General features: G+C 48.3%; 1 protein-coding gene across 7 annotated transcripts in view; it reads left to right on the forward strand.

Annotated features, from left to right (window-relative positions):
* Positions 1 to 17427, forward strand: part of MGAT5 (alpha-1,6-mannosylglycoprotein 6-beta-N-acetylglucosaminyltransferase) — a 338815-nt gene that overhangs the window by 315231 nt on the left and 6157 nt on the right. For 5 of the 7 annotated variants that reach the window (XM_024243304.3, XM_063712754.1, XM_063712756.1 and 2 more), the window contains one exon: positions 10504 to 10661. In XM_024243304.3, the coding sequence (XP_024099072.1) occupies positions 10504 to 10661 (158 nt within the window). The other 2 variants (XM_063712758.1, XM_054549297.2) reach the window with 2 other exon arrangements.

Consider the following 17427-nt stretch of genomic DNA (forward strand, 5'->3'; position numbering starts at 1 on the left):
GCTTTGTCGCAGGCTAAGGGGCAGTGGAACTATCAGATTGGTGCTTAGAAAAATCATTCCAGGAATCTTGTGTTAGGGGCATTTCTTATTAAACATTCTCCAAATGCTCCTAAATGAGCAATAAAGGGGACCTATTTTGAGTTTATCTCAGAGATTCTATTGAACCCAGAATGTTCCCCTGATGCCAGAAGGAAGATAGAAAGCCAAGATCCCATTGGTTCACAGATTGGGTCTGCTACCTCTTTTAGCTCCAGACCCCAGTGTTTTAGAGGGTGGAGTATTCATTATTTTTTGCAACTAGACGAATATCTTCAAAGGGCAGCGAGGATGGAGAGGAGGTGTTCCTGGTATGAACAAGAAAGCCTGCAGCTCCGAGGAGGCCCTTCCCATCCCTTGAATGGTAGGAGCACTGCAGCCCTAATTAGGCCGATATCTGCCTCCAGAGTTCTCCATGTGATCTGCAAGGAGAACACAAAAGGTTTTACCCCAGAAACCTTTCAGGGTTGTCTGTCACGCTCAGCCAAGGCAGGGGGAGCCAGAGGGAGCTAACAGACAGCAATCGAGGGCACCCCGGGCTTCAGTGTGCAGTTGAGCAGTCGCCAGCAGGAAACCCACCTCATACCCAGCCCTCCCTGGGTACAGGCACCCAATGAGAAAGACTCCTGGATCTGGGAAAACCACTTGCTCTTTTCTCTTAATGTCCCCACTTCCTTTACTGTACTGAAAATGTTGATTCAGAGTGCATGCTCTTTTAAATCAGCTTTCTCAAAGAGATGCTGTCTCCAGCAGGGGGAACTTCTTTGTCATCTAAGATCAAGCACTGTTGTTCCCTATCCTCAGTATGTCTGGGCTTGTTAAGGTTTTCATTATGCATTTCTTGGGAAAGTCTTTTGTATTAGCCTCAGGTCAGAGAATATAGCAGGACTTTTTTGAAGGAATGGCAATTTCAGATTGATTTATTAAAACCATACATATGCTCTTGAATTATATTTTCTATTTCCTGTAAAGACACTGTAAATATATAGCATGGTCACAGTCATGTTAATTTGTAAAGAGCTGTGTGATTCATCTGAGAAGCATTCTGGAGAGATGGAGGGTAAAAAAAGAGTTAACTCCAACAATGGCTGTGGAATCAGCTGAAGGTCCTAGGATGTCTGTTCATCAGAACCCAGAATAAGCCCACTATGGAGTGTTCTAGATGCAAGGACAAGCCTGTTATGAATCTGGATAGTCCAAAGGTGGGAGCAATGGTAGAGGTGACAGATTGCAAGGAAAGAGGGAGAAATTGAAAAGGGGAGAACTAGCTTGAGGAATGTTTACTCTTGAGAAATCAATAGCTTTTGTTTACCCAGCCTTTCCTGCACCCAGAGAGACTAGGCAGGTAATGATTAAGCACTGAACCCTAGCAGCTGACTGCCTGGGTTCACACCTTAGCTCTGCTTGCCACTGTGTTTCTGACCTTGGGCAAGTTACCTAACATCTCTGTGCTCTTTCCTCTTCTGAGAAATAGGGATAATGCAACCTACCCATCAGGCTGGTGAAGGAAAATGTAGTTTGATAATGTTTAGCACTAAGAACAATGCCTGGCCTACGAGGGTGCTCTCAAAGCCTTCGCTACGAGTTGCCGCAGGAGCCCAGAAACCAACCAAGGTGTGTTTTTCAAACTGGCTCACTGAGGTATGGTTTACAGACCATAAAGTTCACTGCATATAAGGACGCAATTCAATGATTTTTTTTTAGCATATTGGTAGTGTTACACAATTACCACCACACTGCAGTTTTGCAGCGTTTCCACCACCCCAAAAAACTCATTTGTCCCTGTTAGCAATCAATCCTACTCCCACCCCAGCCCTAGGAAACCACTGATCTGTTTCCTGCCTTTTTAGATGAGCCTTTTCTGGAGATTTCTAGCTTTCACTTAGCATGATGTTTTGGGGGTTCACCCATGTTGTTAAATGTGTCAGAACTGATTTTATTGCTGAATAGTATTCCATGTGTGTACAGATTAATATCACAATTTATCTGTTCACCAATTGATAGGCTTTTGGCTTATATCCACGTTTTGACTAATGTGGTAGGTGCTGTTGTGAACATTCACATGCAATCTGTGTATGGACCTGTTTTCGTTTCTCCTGGGTAGACTCCTAGAAGTGTGTGAATAAGGTAGATTTCTGTTTTGGCTCTTCGAAGGTGAGTTTTTTGCTCAGTGGAATTTTGCATGTGTAGAGATGATCCATGAAGATTGCTGCCTACTGCTCAGTTTTACAGGCACTGTCACTGTTTCTTTTGTGGAAACAAAAATTCACACCCACTTCTGGGAAACAACCTCTGGGGCCATGTGTGGACACAGTTCACTGTGTTTTAAGGGAAAGCACACGCCGAGAATGGTCGGTTTCAGCCTGGCACCTGAGGTGTGCTAATCTAGTCAGTTACTCAATATTTATGGAACACTTCCTGTGCCCGTCCCTGGATTTCTCAGCTGTAACACAGATAACCAATATGTGCCTTATCCCTCAAATAGCTGACCGAATGGGGCCCAAACCCCATTTTCATGGTCCTACCTGTCCTACCAACTTTTTTTTTTTTTTTTTTTTTTGCCAATTTCTGGTTTTTCTTCCTCTAGATCCTGCCTGCAGACATTTATATTTGAACCTGTGTTCTTCGTTCCAGACAATGTGGGCTCCCACCAAAATCCACTTGCACTGAACTCTCATGGGCTTATTAGTAACTCTGTGAAAGAGTTGGCTGCAGTGGGTGGGGTGAGGGGTTTCTGGACCCCCTTCACACACCACTCAGCCCTCTCTGACTGGCCCTTCTGTTACCACTCCTCTGCTTTGCTCTGAACAAGTGACCCTTCCGCTGGCCCAGCAAACCAAGAGGGCGCGAACAAGCCAGTCCCGCTACCTAGCGCTTCTCCCAGGGAGCATTCTCCTCCCCTTCTCTGGCCCCTTCTGTATTTTTATGGTGTTTTCCTCAGGCTGCTAACTAACCTTCTTTACAAAGGCGGTGCTCTTACCTCTTCTTCAGGGTTGGCTGTGTTCCTTTGTTTAGAACATTGTTCCGTCTCATAAATTGGTTGGTTATTAGAGTTTTTGTTGGTTTTTGGCTACTGCATGGAAATTTCAGGATAGTCAAGCACATTTAGAGAAATTTGGTGACTGGTTGAAATAATTGTTAGGGAAGGATGCAGATGTTCTGTGTTCTAAGTGGGCTTGTTAACCAGATTGGAAATTACTGTTTGTATCTCATTCTGGCTGCATAGGAGCTCGTTAAGTTAGAATAGTTTCCTTTTCTACTTCTGCTACTGTCAAAGCCTCAGAATGCAAAAAACATTCAGTTTAGTTGAGCAGCTCCTGCAGTCTGTTCCCGGCACCAACTATCTGCAAAGCGCCATGTTAGAGGTAAGCTGCTAACTTCCATACAGCCTACAAAACCCAGATGGCCTTCCCTATCTTCTGGAAGCCTTCTCTGACTGCTACCACCACTTTTCCCTTCCCTAGAGTTAATCTTTCTTTTCCTTTCTGCAAGTGGCCTGCGCATCCTATTTGGGCATTTGTTTTGTACTGTTCGGTAATTTTTTAGCATTGGCCTCTCTTACTAGACTGCACACTGAACCTCTGAGTCCAGGGACTGTGTCTCCTTCATGTTTTTATTTCCAGCACCCAGTGGGAGACTTTAATAGTCATTCATAAAGTACTGAATGAATGAGGAAACCTTCAAAGCCAGCTTACATGAGTGTGTCATGGGGGTTTGTTGAACAGAGATGCCCTGTCTCAGGGTCTCAGTCCCATATCTCTCTCCTGTGCTGTTGCGGCAGCTTCCTGTCTCTCTGCTGCTGCTTTGCTCCTGCAGTCTGTTCCCAGCATGCAGATCCCATCACCCTCTTCCCAGAAATCTCCAGTATCTTCCATCTTACTTCAAGGAAAAGCTAGAGCATTCAATTAGACCCCAAAGATCTGACTCCCAGGGCCCTCCTGAACCCCATCACTTCTAACCCATAATATACACACTCTGCCAAGCTACCTAGAAGCTTGGGTATGCTACCCCTGGAATGTACTCCCTTGTCAAATCTTCTGATCTAGATGTTCCTCTGCCTAGCATGTTCCTCCCAGATGTTTGCATGGCTCACTTCTTTACTTCCTCATGTCTTTTCCCAGCTGCCACCATTTCAGTGATGCCTTATCAGGACATCATCTCTGCCAACAGTCTCACTTCATTCTTTTCTAGAGTACTTATCACCTTTTAATGTACTATATATATTGACTTATCCATTGTTTTTTTGTCTCCCTCACTGAATGCAAGCCCTATGAAGGCAGGGGTTTGTGGTTCCTCTGGTTCATCGTCCCTTCCCCCGCACTCCAGGGACTAGATTGCACGTAGTCATGGTGACAACCAACATGCAGATGGTGTTTTTGTGTCAGGTGCTTTTCTGAGCACGTTACACATTATGATTATTAAACAGAGGAGGTAAGAGTCCACCAGGCAGTCTGAGCTCTGAGCCCTTATGCTTTTCTGCCTAGTAGCAAGTATTTTGTTCAATGAATGAAGGAATGAGTACTTATGGTAAGGAGATAAGGTAAGTTGGCACTGCCTTATTAGCCTGTGCTGCAGTTGAATGAAACAGAGGACGCCCAGCCTTCTCTGAGCACCCAGTGGGACTGGAACTTACGGGAGAGAAGAGGCTATGACAGGGGCTTCCATTTCAGTTGTGCCCTAAAAGCAGCTGGGCCAAAAGGTGGATCTTGTGGATGTAGGTGAATTATGATATGTAATCAGCCAACTCAACTTTTACCTCCAGACCCTTGTAGCAAACAACGGTCAACTTTGGAACATTATCTTTAACATCTCAAAGTTCTTTCTTATCAGTCACCTCATTTTCTTCTCACAGGAATTAGATAAGGAGTGAAGGACAGATGGCATCATCCTCATTTTATGTGTGAGAGCAGGCAGAGCTGAAGAGACATCTATGAAGTCCCACAGCTGGGAGCCAGAATCCTAACCCAGATCCCCAGCTTTCTCCTGCCACCTTCAGGCCTCCCTCTGTTCAGTGTGATCATCTTTAGCCTCTCCAGGTGGCAGCAAGCTTTGAGAAGGTCCTGCTCCTATTTTTACTATTCCTGATTCTGTTGACCCCCAAAACAGACTGCTGAGAGGATGCTAGACCATGCTCCTGGGGAGCACCAGAAAGGGTTCCTGGAGCTCCAGTGTTCATCTGCAGGATTGAACTAAGCACACCCGTTGAGGGGGACCTTGAGAGGGGAGGCTGCTGTAGTTTACAAAGAAATGAACAAATAGGGCATATCAGCCCTACAGTGCAGCTTTAAGGACATCTCCCATGGTTTGGGCCTTTTGATGCCATCCTGCCCTGCTGGAGCTGAGGTGTAAGATATCCATTCATCTAGGGCTGCCCCAGATTCTGCAGATGTCTCCGATGCAGTACCTTGGAAGCTCTGTGGGGCACAGGCAGCTCTTCCAAGAAAGGCTAACAGGTGGAAAAGGAGCATTTATGGATCACCTGCCATTTGCCAGCATTCTGCTCAGCTCCGTGTCTTACTATCTGTTAGCCTCACTCTCTGCAGACAAGCAGGAGATGAGACCAGACTGGATAACACGCCCAAAGCACCACAGTGGTGGGGCAAGGCTTCCAATCTGCTCCTTCTGACTTGAAGCACATTCCTTCGCCACATCACTCATCACTTCCTCCTTGTCAAACAAAGCAAGACTCTGCCCTAACTTCAGTGTTTTGTTTTGTTTTTTGACACGGAGTCTCGCTCTGTCACCCAGGCTGGAGTGCAGTGGCTCCATCTCAGCTCACTGCAACCTCCGCCTCCCGGGTTCAAGCAATTCTCCTGTCTTAGCCTCCCGGGTAGTTAGGATTACAGGCACGCGCCACCATGCCTAGCCAATTTTTTTGTATTTTTAGTAGAGATGGGGTTTTACCACATTGGCCAGGCTGGTCTCAAACTCCTCAGCTCAGGTGATCCGCCCACCTTGGCCTCCCAAAGTGCTGGGATTACAGGCATGAGCCACTCTGCCCGGCCTCTAGCTTCAGTGTTAACCTTTGTGCTGCTTCCTGTACCCCATGAGGCTGAGCATGAATAAGAAGCCAAGTTTCTAAAGAGTCTCCAAACTCAACAGGTACAGATACTGCCCTCAGCTCTGTTTGTTGGTGTCATGTAAGTAGAGATGTTCCACAGTTTTCTTGCAAGCCATGAAAGCCTAAACAGGAGCTTTCAGCCTTCGTGGGTCTTCATTTCCCCAGCCTAATCCAGGACTGGGTCAAGCCAAATCCAAGATGCAGAGAGAAACATTCCCACTTGGCTTCTTCTGATGTAAATGATGTGATCTGGTCTAGATTTCCCAGTTGTCTTATCTTTTCTGTTCAGTCACATGATTTGGTGTATGTGGATTTTAAAATCTCTTTATTATAAAATTTAAAGGCTGCAGAAATTATCCAGTTGCTCGTAAAGAATTACAGGTTGAGCAGGCTGGCATGGTGGCTTACACCTGTAATCCCACACTTCGGGAGGCCGAGGCAAGCGAATCCCCTGAGGCTAGGAGTTCCAGGTCAGCCTGGCCAACATGGTGAAACCCTGTCTTTACTAAAAATACAAAAATTAGCTGCATGTGATGGCATGTACCTGTAATCCCAGGTACTCAGGAGACTGAAGCAGGAGAATTTCTTGAACCTGGGAGAGGGAGGTTGCAGTGAACCAAGATCATGCCACTGTACTCCTGCCTGGGTGACACAGCGAGACTCCATCTCAAAAAAAAAAAGAATTACAGGTTGAGTTTCCTGAATCTGAAAATCCAAAATGCTCCAAAATCTGAAACTTTCTGAGCACCAACATGACACTACCATGGAAAATTTCACACATAAAAGTACTTTAACTTTGTGTAATGCTCAAATGTACTTAAAATATTGTAAAAAAAAAATACCTTTAGCCTCCATGTTTAAGATATATATGAAACATAAATGAATTTTATGTTGAGATTTGGGTCTCATCCCAAAGATAGCTTATTATATATGTAAATGTTCCAAAATCTGAAAAAATCCAAACACTTCTCATCCTAAGCATTTCAGATAAGGGATATTCAACCTATATAAACAAAGTTGCTTGCATTAGCCAACCAGAAAAACAACCAAAAAACACTTTACCTTTTCCAATGCCCATGCCCCCACTCAGCTCTGATCATCAGTAACTCCATTGATCACTGTGTGCTTTCATTCTTCCTGTCTGATGACAGCTGTCCCGATGGGATTGGCAGAGTGTCAAAGGCCAGCCAGCAGGTTTCCTGTCACCTAAGAAAGCAACGGCCACCAGTGATCACTGTGCCCCCATTCAGGGTCCCACAGGTCTGTATAGTCATGCTGTCAGCGTTAGTAGCAGCATTCAGACTCAAGTTACCTTGCCACCCATGGCTTACCAGGGGCCTGGATTGTGATGAAAATCACCATGAATATAAGGAGTCATTTGAGGGTCTTCTGTCTAGTTGTCTGTCTCTGGTGGTGCCCAGGGCTGTATGGGTCCTGGGGCACTCTGCTTACCCACTCACCCACTGTGCATCATTTTCAGAAGAGTAAGCTGTATCCTAATATCCCTCAATAATCCAATGTGTTTCTTTTCATCTCTGAATTATTAGACCTTCCTGGAATTCTATTTGCAGCTGATAGGAATCCAAGTTCTAGGTTTCCTGCCAACTCTTCGGTGAAGCATTTTGCTCATTAACCACCAAAACTCACTCGGGCTGGAGTAGTTGAATCCCCTCATCATAGGAACACATGAGTGGAGGGCAGCAGTGGGTTTGCCTGCCTTGTTGGAATCAGGATCCTTGATTTAAGGAGACTCTAAGAGAAGCTGGCACCAAGTAACCTGGTAGTAACCTACAGTTGCCTTTCTCAGCAGGCAATGCCTTTCTCAGCATTTCTTCCTTCAAGGAGATGGGAAGAAGCAATAGCCCTAATAAATCATCAGAATCATCATCTTCCTTTTTCTGATGAAGAAACTAAGGCTTCAGACTGTTAGGTATTTTGCCCAAAGGCTCACATAGCTGGTAAAAGCAAGAGGCAAGATGTGCTCTCACGGCCAGCTGCCCACAGAGCCTTTGGTGGGTTTTGCTTTGCTCTTTCTTACTGTCTTTTGGCTTATTAAAAGTAACACAAGGCCGGGTGTGGTGGCTCACACCTGTAATCCCAGCACTTTGGGAGGTCGAGGTGGGCAGATCACCTGAGGTCAGGAGTTCGAGACCAGCCTGGCCAACATGGCAAAACCTCATCTCTACTAAAAATACAAAAATTAGCTGGATGTGGGGGTGCACACCTGTAGTTCCAGCTACTCAGGAAGCTGAGGCAGGAGAATTGCATGAATCCAGGAGGCGGAGGTGGCAGGGAACTGAGATCACACCACTGTACTCCAGCCTGGGCGACAGAACAAGACTTCGTCTCAAAAATATTTATATACAAGCACAAGGTTAAAAAAAGAAAAATGGCAACAGTATGCCCCCTAGATGCAGCTCTGGGCCAGCCCCTGTTCTGGTGCTACACCCACCTCCATGCCAAGGGTCCCGCCTGGCAGCATGAGACCCTCATATCCCTGTGGTGGCATTCCACATGACAGACAAGGGAGGGACAAAAACGTTTCCTCGGCCTGTGTCAGTGCTAGGAGCCCTGGGCCCTGAGATTACTGATCAACTCCTCCTCCACACAGATCTGGAAAGGAAACGTGAGGAAAAGTAGGATACTCTAGAAGGACACACATTGAAAAGTACATCTTCTTACCACTCCTGGTGCTGGTACTCCATGTTACTTCTCAGGGGCAGTCCTCCAACCCTCTCCTCACCCCCGAGTCCTCCTTAGACCTGCTGGTTTCCTCTATTCCCTCTAGATCCCAGGGTCAACTGGCTCTGCCCCACCCAGAGCACTTAACACACATTCTTGGTAGGGGGTGCCATATTCCTGCTCATCCTATCATATGCTACTTAGACTTCTATTTCTCCAGTTCTTGAATATACAAAATGTTGTACAGAAGATCCTCGAATAATGTCATTTTGCTATAATGTTGAGAATGAAGAAAGTTGATTCCTGGCCGGGCCCACTGTCTGTGTGGAGTCAGCCCATTCTCCCTGTGTCTTCATGGGTTTTCTCCAGGGACTCTGGTTTTCTCCCACATTCCAAAGCTGGGCACCTGAGGTGAATTGGCGTGTCTACATGGTCCCAGCATGAATGAGTGGGGGTGTGTGTGAATGCACCCCGCGATGGAACTGTGTCCTGTCCAGGGCTGCTTCCCGCCTGGCACCCTGAGCTGCTGGGATAGGCTCCAGCCACCCTCAGCCCTGAGCTGGAATAAGAGCGTTCGAAAACAAATAAATCGATACAAATTATTGTACAATAAAACCATAACGTCTACGATAATCATACACATGCAAGAAATCAGAGAGAAGGGAACAGACCAGCTGGTGGAGGCAGGCCTGATTGTGGTGCCATGTTAGTGATTGATTGATAGTGAATTATGAGGTGAGAGGAGGCACTCCTTACGATTTTCACTTCGCAAATGTGTATTCCTCGATTGAACCCACCATCACTACAACTGCCGTCACTCACTGATTCACCAAAAATTGAGTAAATGATTTATCTTATTTGTATTTATTCATCTTTCTTAAATGTGTGTATAGCTCACATTTGTTTCAATGTTTAATATTGAAAGTGTTTTGGGTCTTTATTTAGAAGTTTGGTGACGTTTCTTGACAAGAAATGGGCCATAGGAACGTAACTCTTGTTAATATCAATTAGCCTGTTGTAAAATTGGTTTCTTTATATTGTCATTTCACTTAACGTTGCAGTTTCTGAGAGACTATTGATGACACTAAGTGAGCAGACTTACTGTGCTTGTTTTCAACCAACCAGCACTAAGTCCCTACCAAGGACAGAGCACCGTATGAGGTGGTGTCAGAAGTGTCTGCAGTCTCCTTGGTGTGATCTTCACCTCACAGCGTCAGAACATTGCCATTGAGATACAAGTAGCGCTCGTGAAACAGTGTCATATTAGGTGACTGCCAAGATGGGGTAGACATAGTGCCTTTGGAATCAAAGAGAACAGACCAGTTGGTGGAGGCTGGTCTGAAGAAGGGCCTTGAAGAGCAGAGGCTCTAAATAGCCTGGCTGCATAAGTGTTGATGGTGATGATTGAGAATAGCCACCCTTCACGGGCAGGCGTGGTGCCAAGCTCATCACAAGTAAGCCCTCTCATCCTGAAGCCCTTTGTGGAAGGCACTGCTGTTGGTCCCCGTCTCGAGGTTGAGTAAGCTGGTGGTTAGGGAGGTCAAGACCTGGCCTGAAGGCATATTCCAGCTGAGCCCCAATCCAGCCCATCTGTGTGGCTCCCAACTCTTCCCCGTCCCTGTGCTCTCCCAGTGTGCCGCCTCCATTGCCAGTGTGGTTGGCAGAGCTGGGGATCCCCAGCTGTATCCTTGGACCTGTGGCTGATGGCTTCACTGTCATTCTAGGACTTCTGCCATGGGCAAGTGATGTGGCCACCCCTCAGCGCCCTACAGGTCAAGCTTGCTGAGCCCGGGCAGTCCTGCAAGCAGGTGTGCCAGGAGAGCCAGCTCATCTGCGAGCCTTCTTTCTTCCAGCACCTCAACAAGGACAAGGACATGCTGAAGTAAGTGCCCTGGGGTGGGGGTGGGGACTCAGCCCCTAGATTCCAGCTGGCCTTGTGGGGTAGTCAGGTGAGAGGTACAGGTTTCCTCTTCCAAGCTACTGGGCTGTGGGGATAAGGTGTGGGAGGGGAGTAGGTTGTAGCAGGATCCCCCTAGAGAGTTAGCCCAGTGTTGTTACTGTTCCTGTTGGGTGAGATGAAGTCACCTGGCATGATGATGTGTTTAGCATTTGAATGCGAGTGTTGTATTTGCATAAATAAAGCTGTATCTGGGTTTGAAGATTGTGGGAGGTGTTCAGCTTGCTAATGTGGACCCCAAGAACAGTGGGAGTAGAGGTAGGCACGGAGCCACAGGTATAGATGGACCAGCTCCTCAGACCCCTGCTGGCAGCCAGGCCCCCCAGCAGAGTCTGAGCAGTGCAAGGGGCTGGTGGCGAGTGACATTGTTCAACCCTGGAGTCAGAAAGGAATGAGAAACATGGAGATGGAGCTGGCACAAAACTGCCCACATCAATCTCCAAGAGCAGCCTTCTCCTGCGGCCTGTTCCCTTTTGCACTTTCTTCTAGGTCACTGACACATGGTGCATCTCAGGCCCCAGCAGACCTGAGTCTGCGGGGTCCCTTGGTGATGAGGTGAGTGCGGCACTGGGAATGCTGACCCAGGGCTGCACAGGGGAGGCGCCTTCCTTGAATTTCTTACCTTGTGCTTGCATTACTTAGTGGCACCTTTCCTTTCCCTTTGCATTGGCATTTTGAGTTGGGCATTTGCAGTTCCCAAATTTCCATGTGAAGTTTCTTCTGGCCTCTCACCCATGACCTTTGACAGGCCTGAATCCATTCTCTCAATTTTTATCACACCCCACCATGGTCCACATATTGCAGAATTATCTAGCCTCCCCACCCACCCACCACCTTAGTAGCTCTGATTAGGTGTTTTCTGCAAGAGACTAGCCTACAAATAATAAGACCCTACTGTCCCAACTCCATATATTCGATCTGGCAGGTGTACCATTCCAGTCTTGAAGAGGATGTTTAGGAAGTGGAGTGGACCTGGGGCTCAGGGCTCACCTGTCCCTGTTCTGGCTTCACGCCCTGTTAGTGCTGTTGGCCACTGTTGTTATTTGTGCACCATGGTCTGAGTTGGCCTGTTTCCTGTGAGTCGTCTTATCCTTAAGTGTGGTGTAAAACCCTTTGTAGGGAGAATGTGTGGCCTCTTGTGTCCTGCCTGCTGCAGGGAAGCTCTCGTGAGTAGGGGTGTGAGGGTGTGAGCTACGTTTTTTTTTTTGTTTTTTGTTTTGTTTTGTTTTGTTTTTGAGACAGGGTCTCGCTCTTTTGCCTAGGCTGGAGTGCAGTGGCACTATCTTGGCTTACTGTAACCTCCGCCTCCCGGGTTCAAGCGATTCTCACGCCTCAGCCTGGGACAAATAGCTGGGACTATAACTGCACGCCACCACGCCCAGCTAACTTTTGTATTTTTAGTAGAGACAGGGTTTTACCATGTTGGCCAGGCTGGTCTCAAACTCCTGGCCTCAGGTGATCTGCCCACCTAGGCCTCCCAAAGTGCTAGGATTACAGGCGTGAGCCACCGTGCCCGGCCCTGGTGATGCTATTTTTTTCCTGTTCTTTTTATGAGAAGACCCAGGCACAGAAGCTGCCCTGATTCCACCATGAAAACAAACGCATAGGCCAAAAGTGGGGGCTCGGGGTGGCACCCTGCTCTGCCACCAGGCAAGCTTTAGGAGGGGGCAGTGGTCTGGGATGTCTGGAAAGTTTGTGATGGTACCAGAAGTTTCCAGTTCCACAGCGCAAATCTTGAATTGTAGAGTCCTGTGAGGGGCCTTCCACGTGCTCCTTTTGCATATAGCTCTTGGAGTAAGGTGGCTTCTTGAGAACCCTGAGTCTGTCTGCATCAGATTTCAGAATTCACTAGTTACAGACTAGGGACTGTCTGCATAAGCCCACTTCTGGAAGAAGAGATACGAAAAGCTGCATCCTGGGAATGGGACCAAATGGGGCTCCTGAACAGCACAGCTTCCTTCCTGGCCAGGCAGGAGTCAGCGCTCTTGGCCCAGGGACTGTGCTCAGGGTCTGGCTCAGAGCTAGCATGGGGCCCTACAAAGGCAGGCCACCTCCAGGCCAGGGTCCAGGTCAGGGAAGGCAGGAAGGAGAAAGAGCAAATGACCACTTCCCTCGGTTCTGCCAGTTTTCTCATCTGTAAAATGGGGATATCCTAGGTGATGGGTAAGATAATGAACAGCCCTTGCCAAAGACAGAGTAGAACACCCCTTTCTTCCAGAGAGCTTTGGGCAGTGGAGTAGGCCCAAGGCCACTGAGCCAAGACAGATAAGCCAGCCCCAGCCCCGGCCCCTCCCCACCTCCGTATCCATGCAGAGTTCACGAGAGCAAAAGGACTTGGCGTGGGGCTGTCCTAAGGCCAGGCCCTGTGCCATGGGATCGCTTGACCCCACCCCCACCCCCTACCCCACTATAGAGATGTGGGCTTTCTTAGCAGGAGGCTGGAATGAATGCTAATTTTGCAATAAAGCTGTCTGAAATTAATTCTCTGAACATAAGAACCCTGCTGAATAACTTGTTCATGCATTTGTAAATACTGATAATGTTGTAAAACCCCAGCTATCTGGCAGTCTGTTGAGTGCCTCCTCAGTGTGGAGGTGATCCTGGCCCATCCATATTCATAGCCAATTAGCAATTAGCAGTTCCTGCAAGCCAGTGCTGCCTTTGCATCTCCAACTTGGAGCCTGCTTTGAGCTAAGTTTAAGTTCCTTTTTCAGTCTTTGGGTATCCATAGAGTTTAAGAACCACCCGTCCTCACTCTATAGTATGACTTTAGTATATCACATCAGGGGAACCCTTTGGAGTGTCCTGTGTTGTCTTGAATCAGGGCCATTCAGGAAACCAGCCTCGAGTTCTTGTGTATGCAGGGTGCAAGGGCGCAGTTAAGCACTGAAGAGGCCACCGCAGAGCACACGTGATTCAGGTGCGACCCACATCCTCTGGACAAGTCTCCTCCCAGACTGGGGTGGAGACTGGAAGATGGAGGCTCCAGGAAGTGCCAGGGTTCATTCCAGTGGGGCCCAGTGGAGAGGACCTCAGTTCCATACACAGGAGCATGTGTTCCTGCCCAGTTTCTAATTTTGCTACCTCTTAAAGTTGTTTCTTCTAAAATGTTAAATTATTGGCAACTGGGGTTGCTCTGTGTGAAGAATTCTAGTAGCAGTACAGTCTAGACTGAGTGCTTTGGTATCTGAGAGAGGGAAGGTGACTCTTAGTAGGCCACCTGCTCAGCCCCGTACCATGTTGCTGGGGAAGACAGTGGCCCCAGCCCCATCAGGCAGGACCAAGGGCAGAAGTCATCCAGGGACTCTGGCAAGACCCTGAACTTTTTGGTAGAAGGTTCTGATTTGGTAATACTCCTGCTGCACTCAGAGCAGCCCAGTGGAGTCTTTGCCAGGTGGGACCTGGCAAGGCAGAGCTGGAATGAACAGAGCCCTCAAGAGAGGGGGCTAAGGGAGGGAAGGCACTTGAGGGAAGGGGCAGGAGGGAGGGGCGGGAGCACTAGGTGAGACAGCAGCACTCGCCTCCTGTCCAGCACATCCTGTCCTGTGCATTATAGGTCTGTGTCAGGAAGGGACTGGTGACTTCTCAGCCCAGTGCCTGTGACTTCAGTCACAGTGTGGCCAGCCCCATTAGAGGGGGCTTTGCCTATTTTTATTCTTCAAGAGCTATAAATTGTAAACTCAGACCTGATGGGCCCAGATACTTTAACTCCCATCCTGTAAGAAACTAGAAAGAAAGGAAAGGAAGATGGCACACTGCGGTGGGGTCTCTGAGCAGGAGGATGTGGGTGTTTGTGAGACAGACACTGCAGGGACAGAGAGGCAGACATAGCACCATGCACTCCCTGGAAAGGCAGGGACCCCCTAGGGATTGAGGATCCTGGCTGCAGAGGCTTTCTGGTCTCCATGTGCTCTAGCGATTGGGGAAAGCTGCTTTGCCTCACTGATGACCTTTGCTCCCAAGGATAATAGAGTCACCTTCCTGACTGCTCAGGGCTGTGGGATGGACACATGCATGCCAGTAAAAGGGAGAGCTCCCTGGGGGCTTAGAAGACACTGGGGCCAGGGACTTGGTTAGAGCCCTGCATTCCACAGCCGAATCCATCAGTTGAACCCTCAAGGAGCTGCCTGGTGTCGGGTCTCACCTGTGGCCTGGTGAAGCGTCTGCTGCTTGAGCACTCTGCAGTGGTCTCTGTGCATCACCCCAGGCAGGCTTCTGCTGCTGCAGCCTTAGCTGAATCCTGCTCATAGACACACGCTCATGTGTGCTTCTACCCTGGAAGATGGTGGCCTACAGCCTGAGTCCAGGTGACCCAGGGAGCGGGCAGGAGGGTTTTTCATGGCTCCTGACAATTATATTCCTCGCCATGGGGTCTGAGAGTCGCTGTAGAGATTTCTGTGCTCTGGTTAGCAGTGTGCTGGAAGATGGTTTAAGTAAAGCCACAGCAGCTGCTGTAATTCACCTAAAAAAAAGGTCATAAGTATAAACCTGTATCCCAAGGCCATGTTCCATATGTAAACTTGTCATTCAGAATTGAGTTCCAGATATTTTTCTCTTTGTTGTCCCGTTGAGGTATTCCATGAAGGAGCTGGTAGCTGCAAGTCTCTGACTCATTTTTCCTTTTAGGAAATCCATAAAAATCGACTTCCTGCCCTCTGCCTTCATGATTCATGACCTTAACTCCCTGAGCATCACCATCTCCCAGCTGGCATCAAGAGCAGGGGTGGTGGGGTATTTAGGGTAGTTGCAGCGCTCTCCTGGTGACTATGGAAGCAAGAGAAGAGAGTCCCGCTCTCCTGAGCAGGCCTGGGCTCCTGGTGCAGTTCACATGTGCAGGAGGCACTGCAGGCTCTGGGGGAGGGAGGCCCGAGCACCGGTGACATGCTGAGTTCCAGAAGCAGTTGGGGCTTCAGCTGCAACTGAGCAGGAGCCAGGCTGACAGCCTGGGAGATCTCACCAGAAGCCCCAGCAGATGTGCGGGGAATCGCAGGATTAATGTTGACAAGGGGAGGAAGGCCCCAGGCAGTTGGTTAGCTAGAGAAAGACAGGGCAGGAGTAGGAGAGAAAATGATGCTTTATATACACATACACATACACATATGCATACTCATGCACGCACACAAATGCAAGTACATAAACATGCTCTACACACATGCTCATGTACATACACATATGCATACATACACATACAAGCCCATTTGGAAGCTTCCCAGAGGCAATGAGAAACCTCAGGCTCCCCCTCCTCATCCCCTCCGTGTCAGCAGAAAAATGAGACTTCCATGAACCAAGTGAAATAGAAATGGTTGGTGTGTAAATTCATACCACTGGACAGGCAAGGTGGGAGGTGGTATAGCCCATCCGGCATCTGCCAAGGCAGGGTGATGACGACAATGACCACAATCCTGACAACAATGATGGTTGCCATTTATCCACTTACTTAGAGCTTGACTCCGTCACATGCTCTAGAAGCACTAACTTAATTCCTGCAGTAAAGGATTATTTATCCCCATTCTGTGGAAGGGAATCTGAGCCACAGAGTGGCTCACTCATTTGTCCAGGGCCACACAGCTCCTAAAAGATGAAGCCAGGACTCAAACCTAGGTCTGCCCGGCCCCCGACACCACCTTCTCTGATATCAGATACAGCATGGGTTCCCACCTAGCATTCATGCAGGACACCAGGTGAGGCCGCCGCCTCCTTCGGGAACCAAGGTGGATGGGAGCAGTCATCCCAAGTGGGAGGGAAAGATATGAGATAAGAGGCCAAAACTGTTGGGAAGGGAAACATCAGAATATCCTGGGCCCCCCCACGCAGTGGTCCCAGCCAAAGGAAGCAGCCACCAGGCTCCACAGCCTGAGACCACTCAGCTGTTGGGAGAAGATGGCAGAGGAGGAAGAGAGCAGGGCTGGGGAGAGGGCCTGGATTCAGGCCTTCTCTGCACATCCTGAAGCCTCAGTTCACCTGCCTCTAACTGGGGTTACCATTGCCATGGCTGAAGGGTGGCTGCAAAGACCCAGGGAGGCGATGCCCTGGGACAGCACCTTCTGTCTGATTGCTTTCCAGCAAGAGGCTAAGGCCATATAACAGGAATTTTTTAAAGCCTTTAATTAAAAAGTTAAACATACTTTAAAAAAAAAAAGCATGTAAATAATGCTTAGCTTTGCCCCACTCTCACTTCTTGGAAGCACCCATTGCTAAGGCATTAGCATGTAGCCATCTCGACTTGCAGCCTTCACTTCCCGTGTGCACACTGCGGGCTGATTGCTCTGTGCTTCCCATTCTGGGACTCACCTTTCCCCAGGATGACTCTCCTGCTCCTCTCTTCTCCCTCATTCTTTTTCAATGGCTGCAGAGAACTCTAAAAGCACAGAAGGGCCATGATTTATTTGGCCATTCCCTGCTTGGTGAGTATTTGGATTGTTTCCAGTTTTTCTCCATTGCAGACAAAGCTTCACTGGGCAGCCTCAAACACACACCCCTGCACACACTCCCTGGTGCACACATGCCTTCCTGAGTCTAGATGCCTAGAGGTGGAGGATTGCAGACGCAGAGAGTGGGCACCATTTCATTTCTAAAGTAGGACAAGATAACTGAACATCCCCCCATGCCTCAAGATGAGGGCTCACAGGGCCAGTGACGAGGACAGGCTCTGTCCCTTCATCACCAACCCTTGTGCCTTTCTCTTCCTCTT

This window comes from Pongo abelii, chromosome 11 (assembly GCF_028885655.2).
Source record: "Pongo abelii isolate AG06213 chromosome 11, NHGRI_mPonAbe1-v2.0_pri, whole genome shotgun sequence".
Taxonomy (NCBI): domain Eukaryota; kingdom Metazoa; phylum Chordata; class Mammalia; order Primates; family Hominidae; genus Pongo; species Pongo abelii.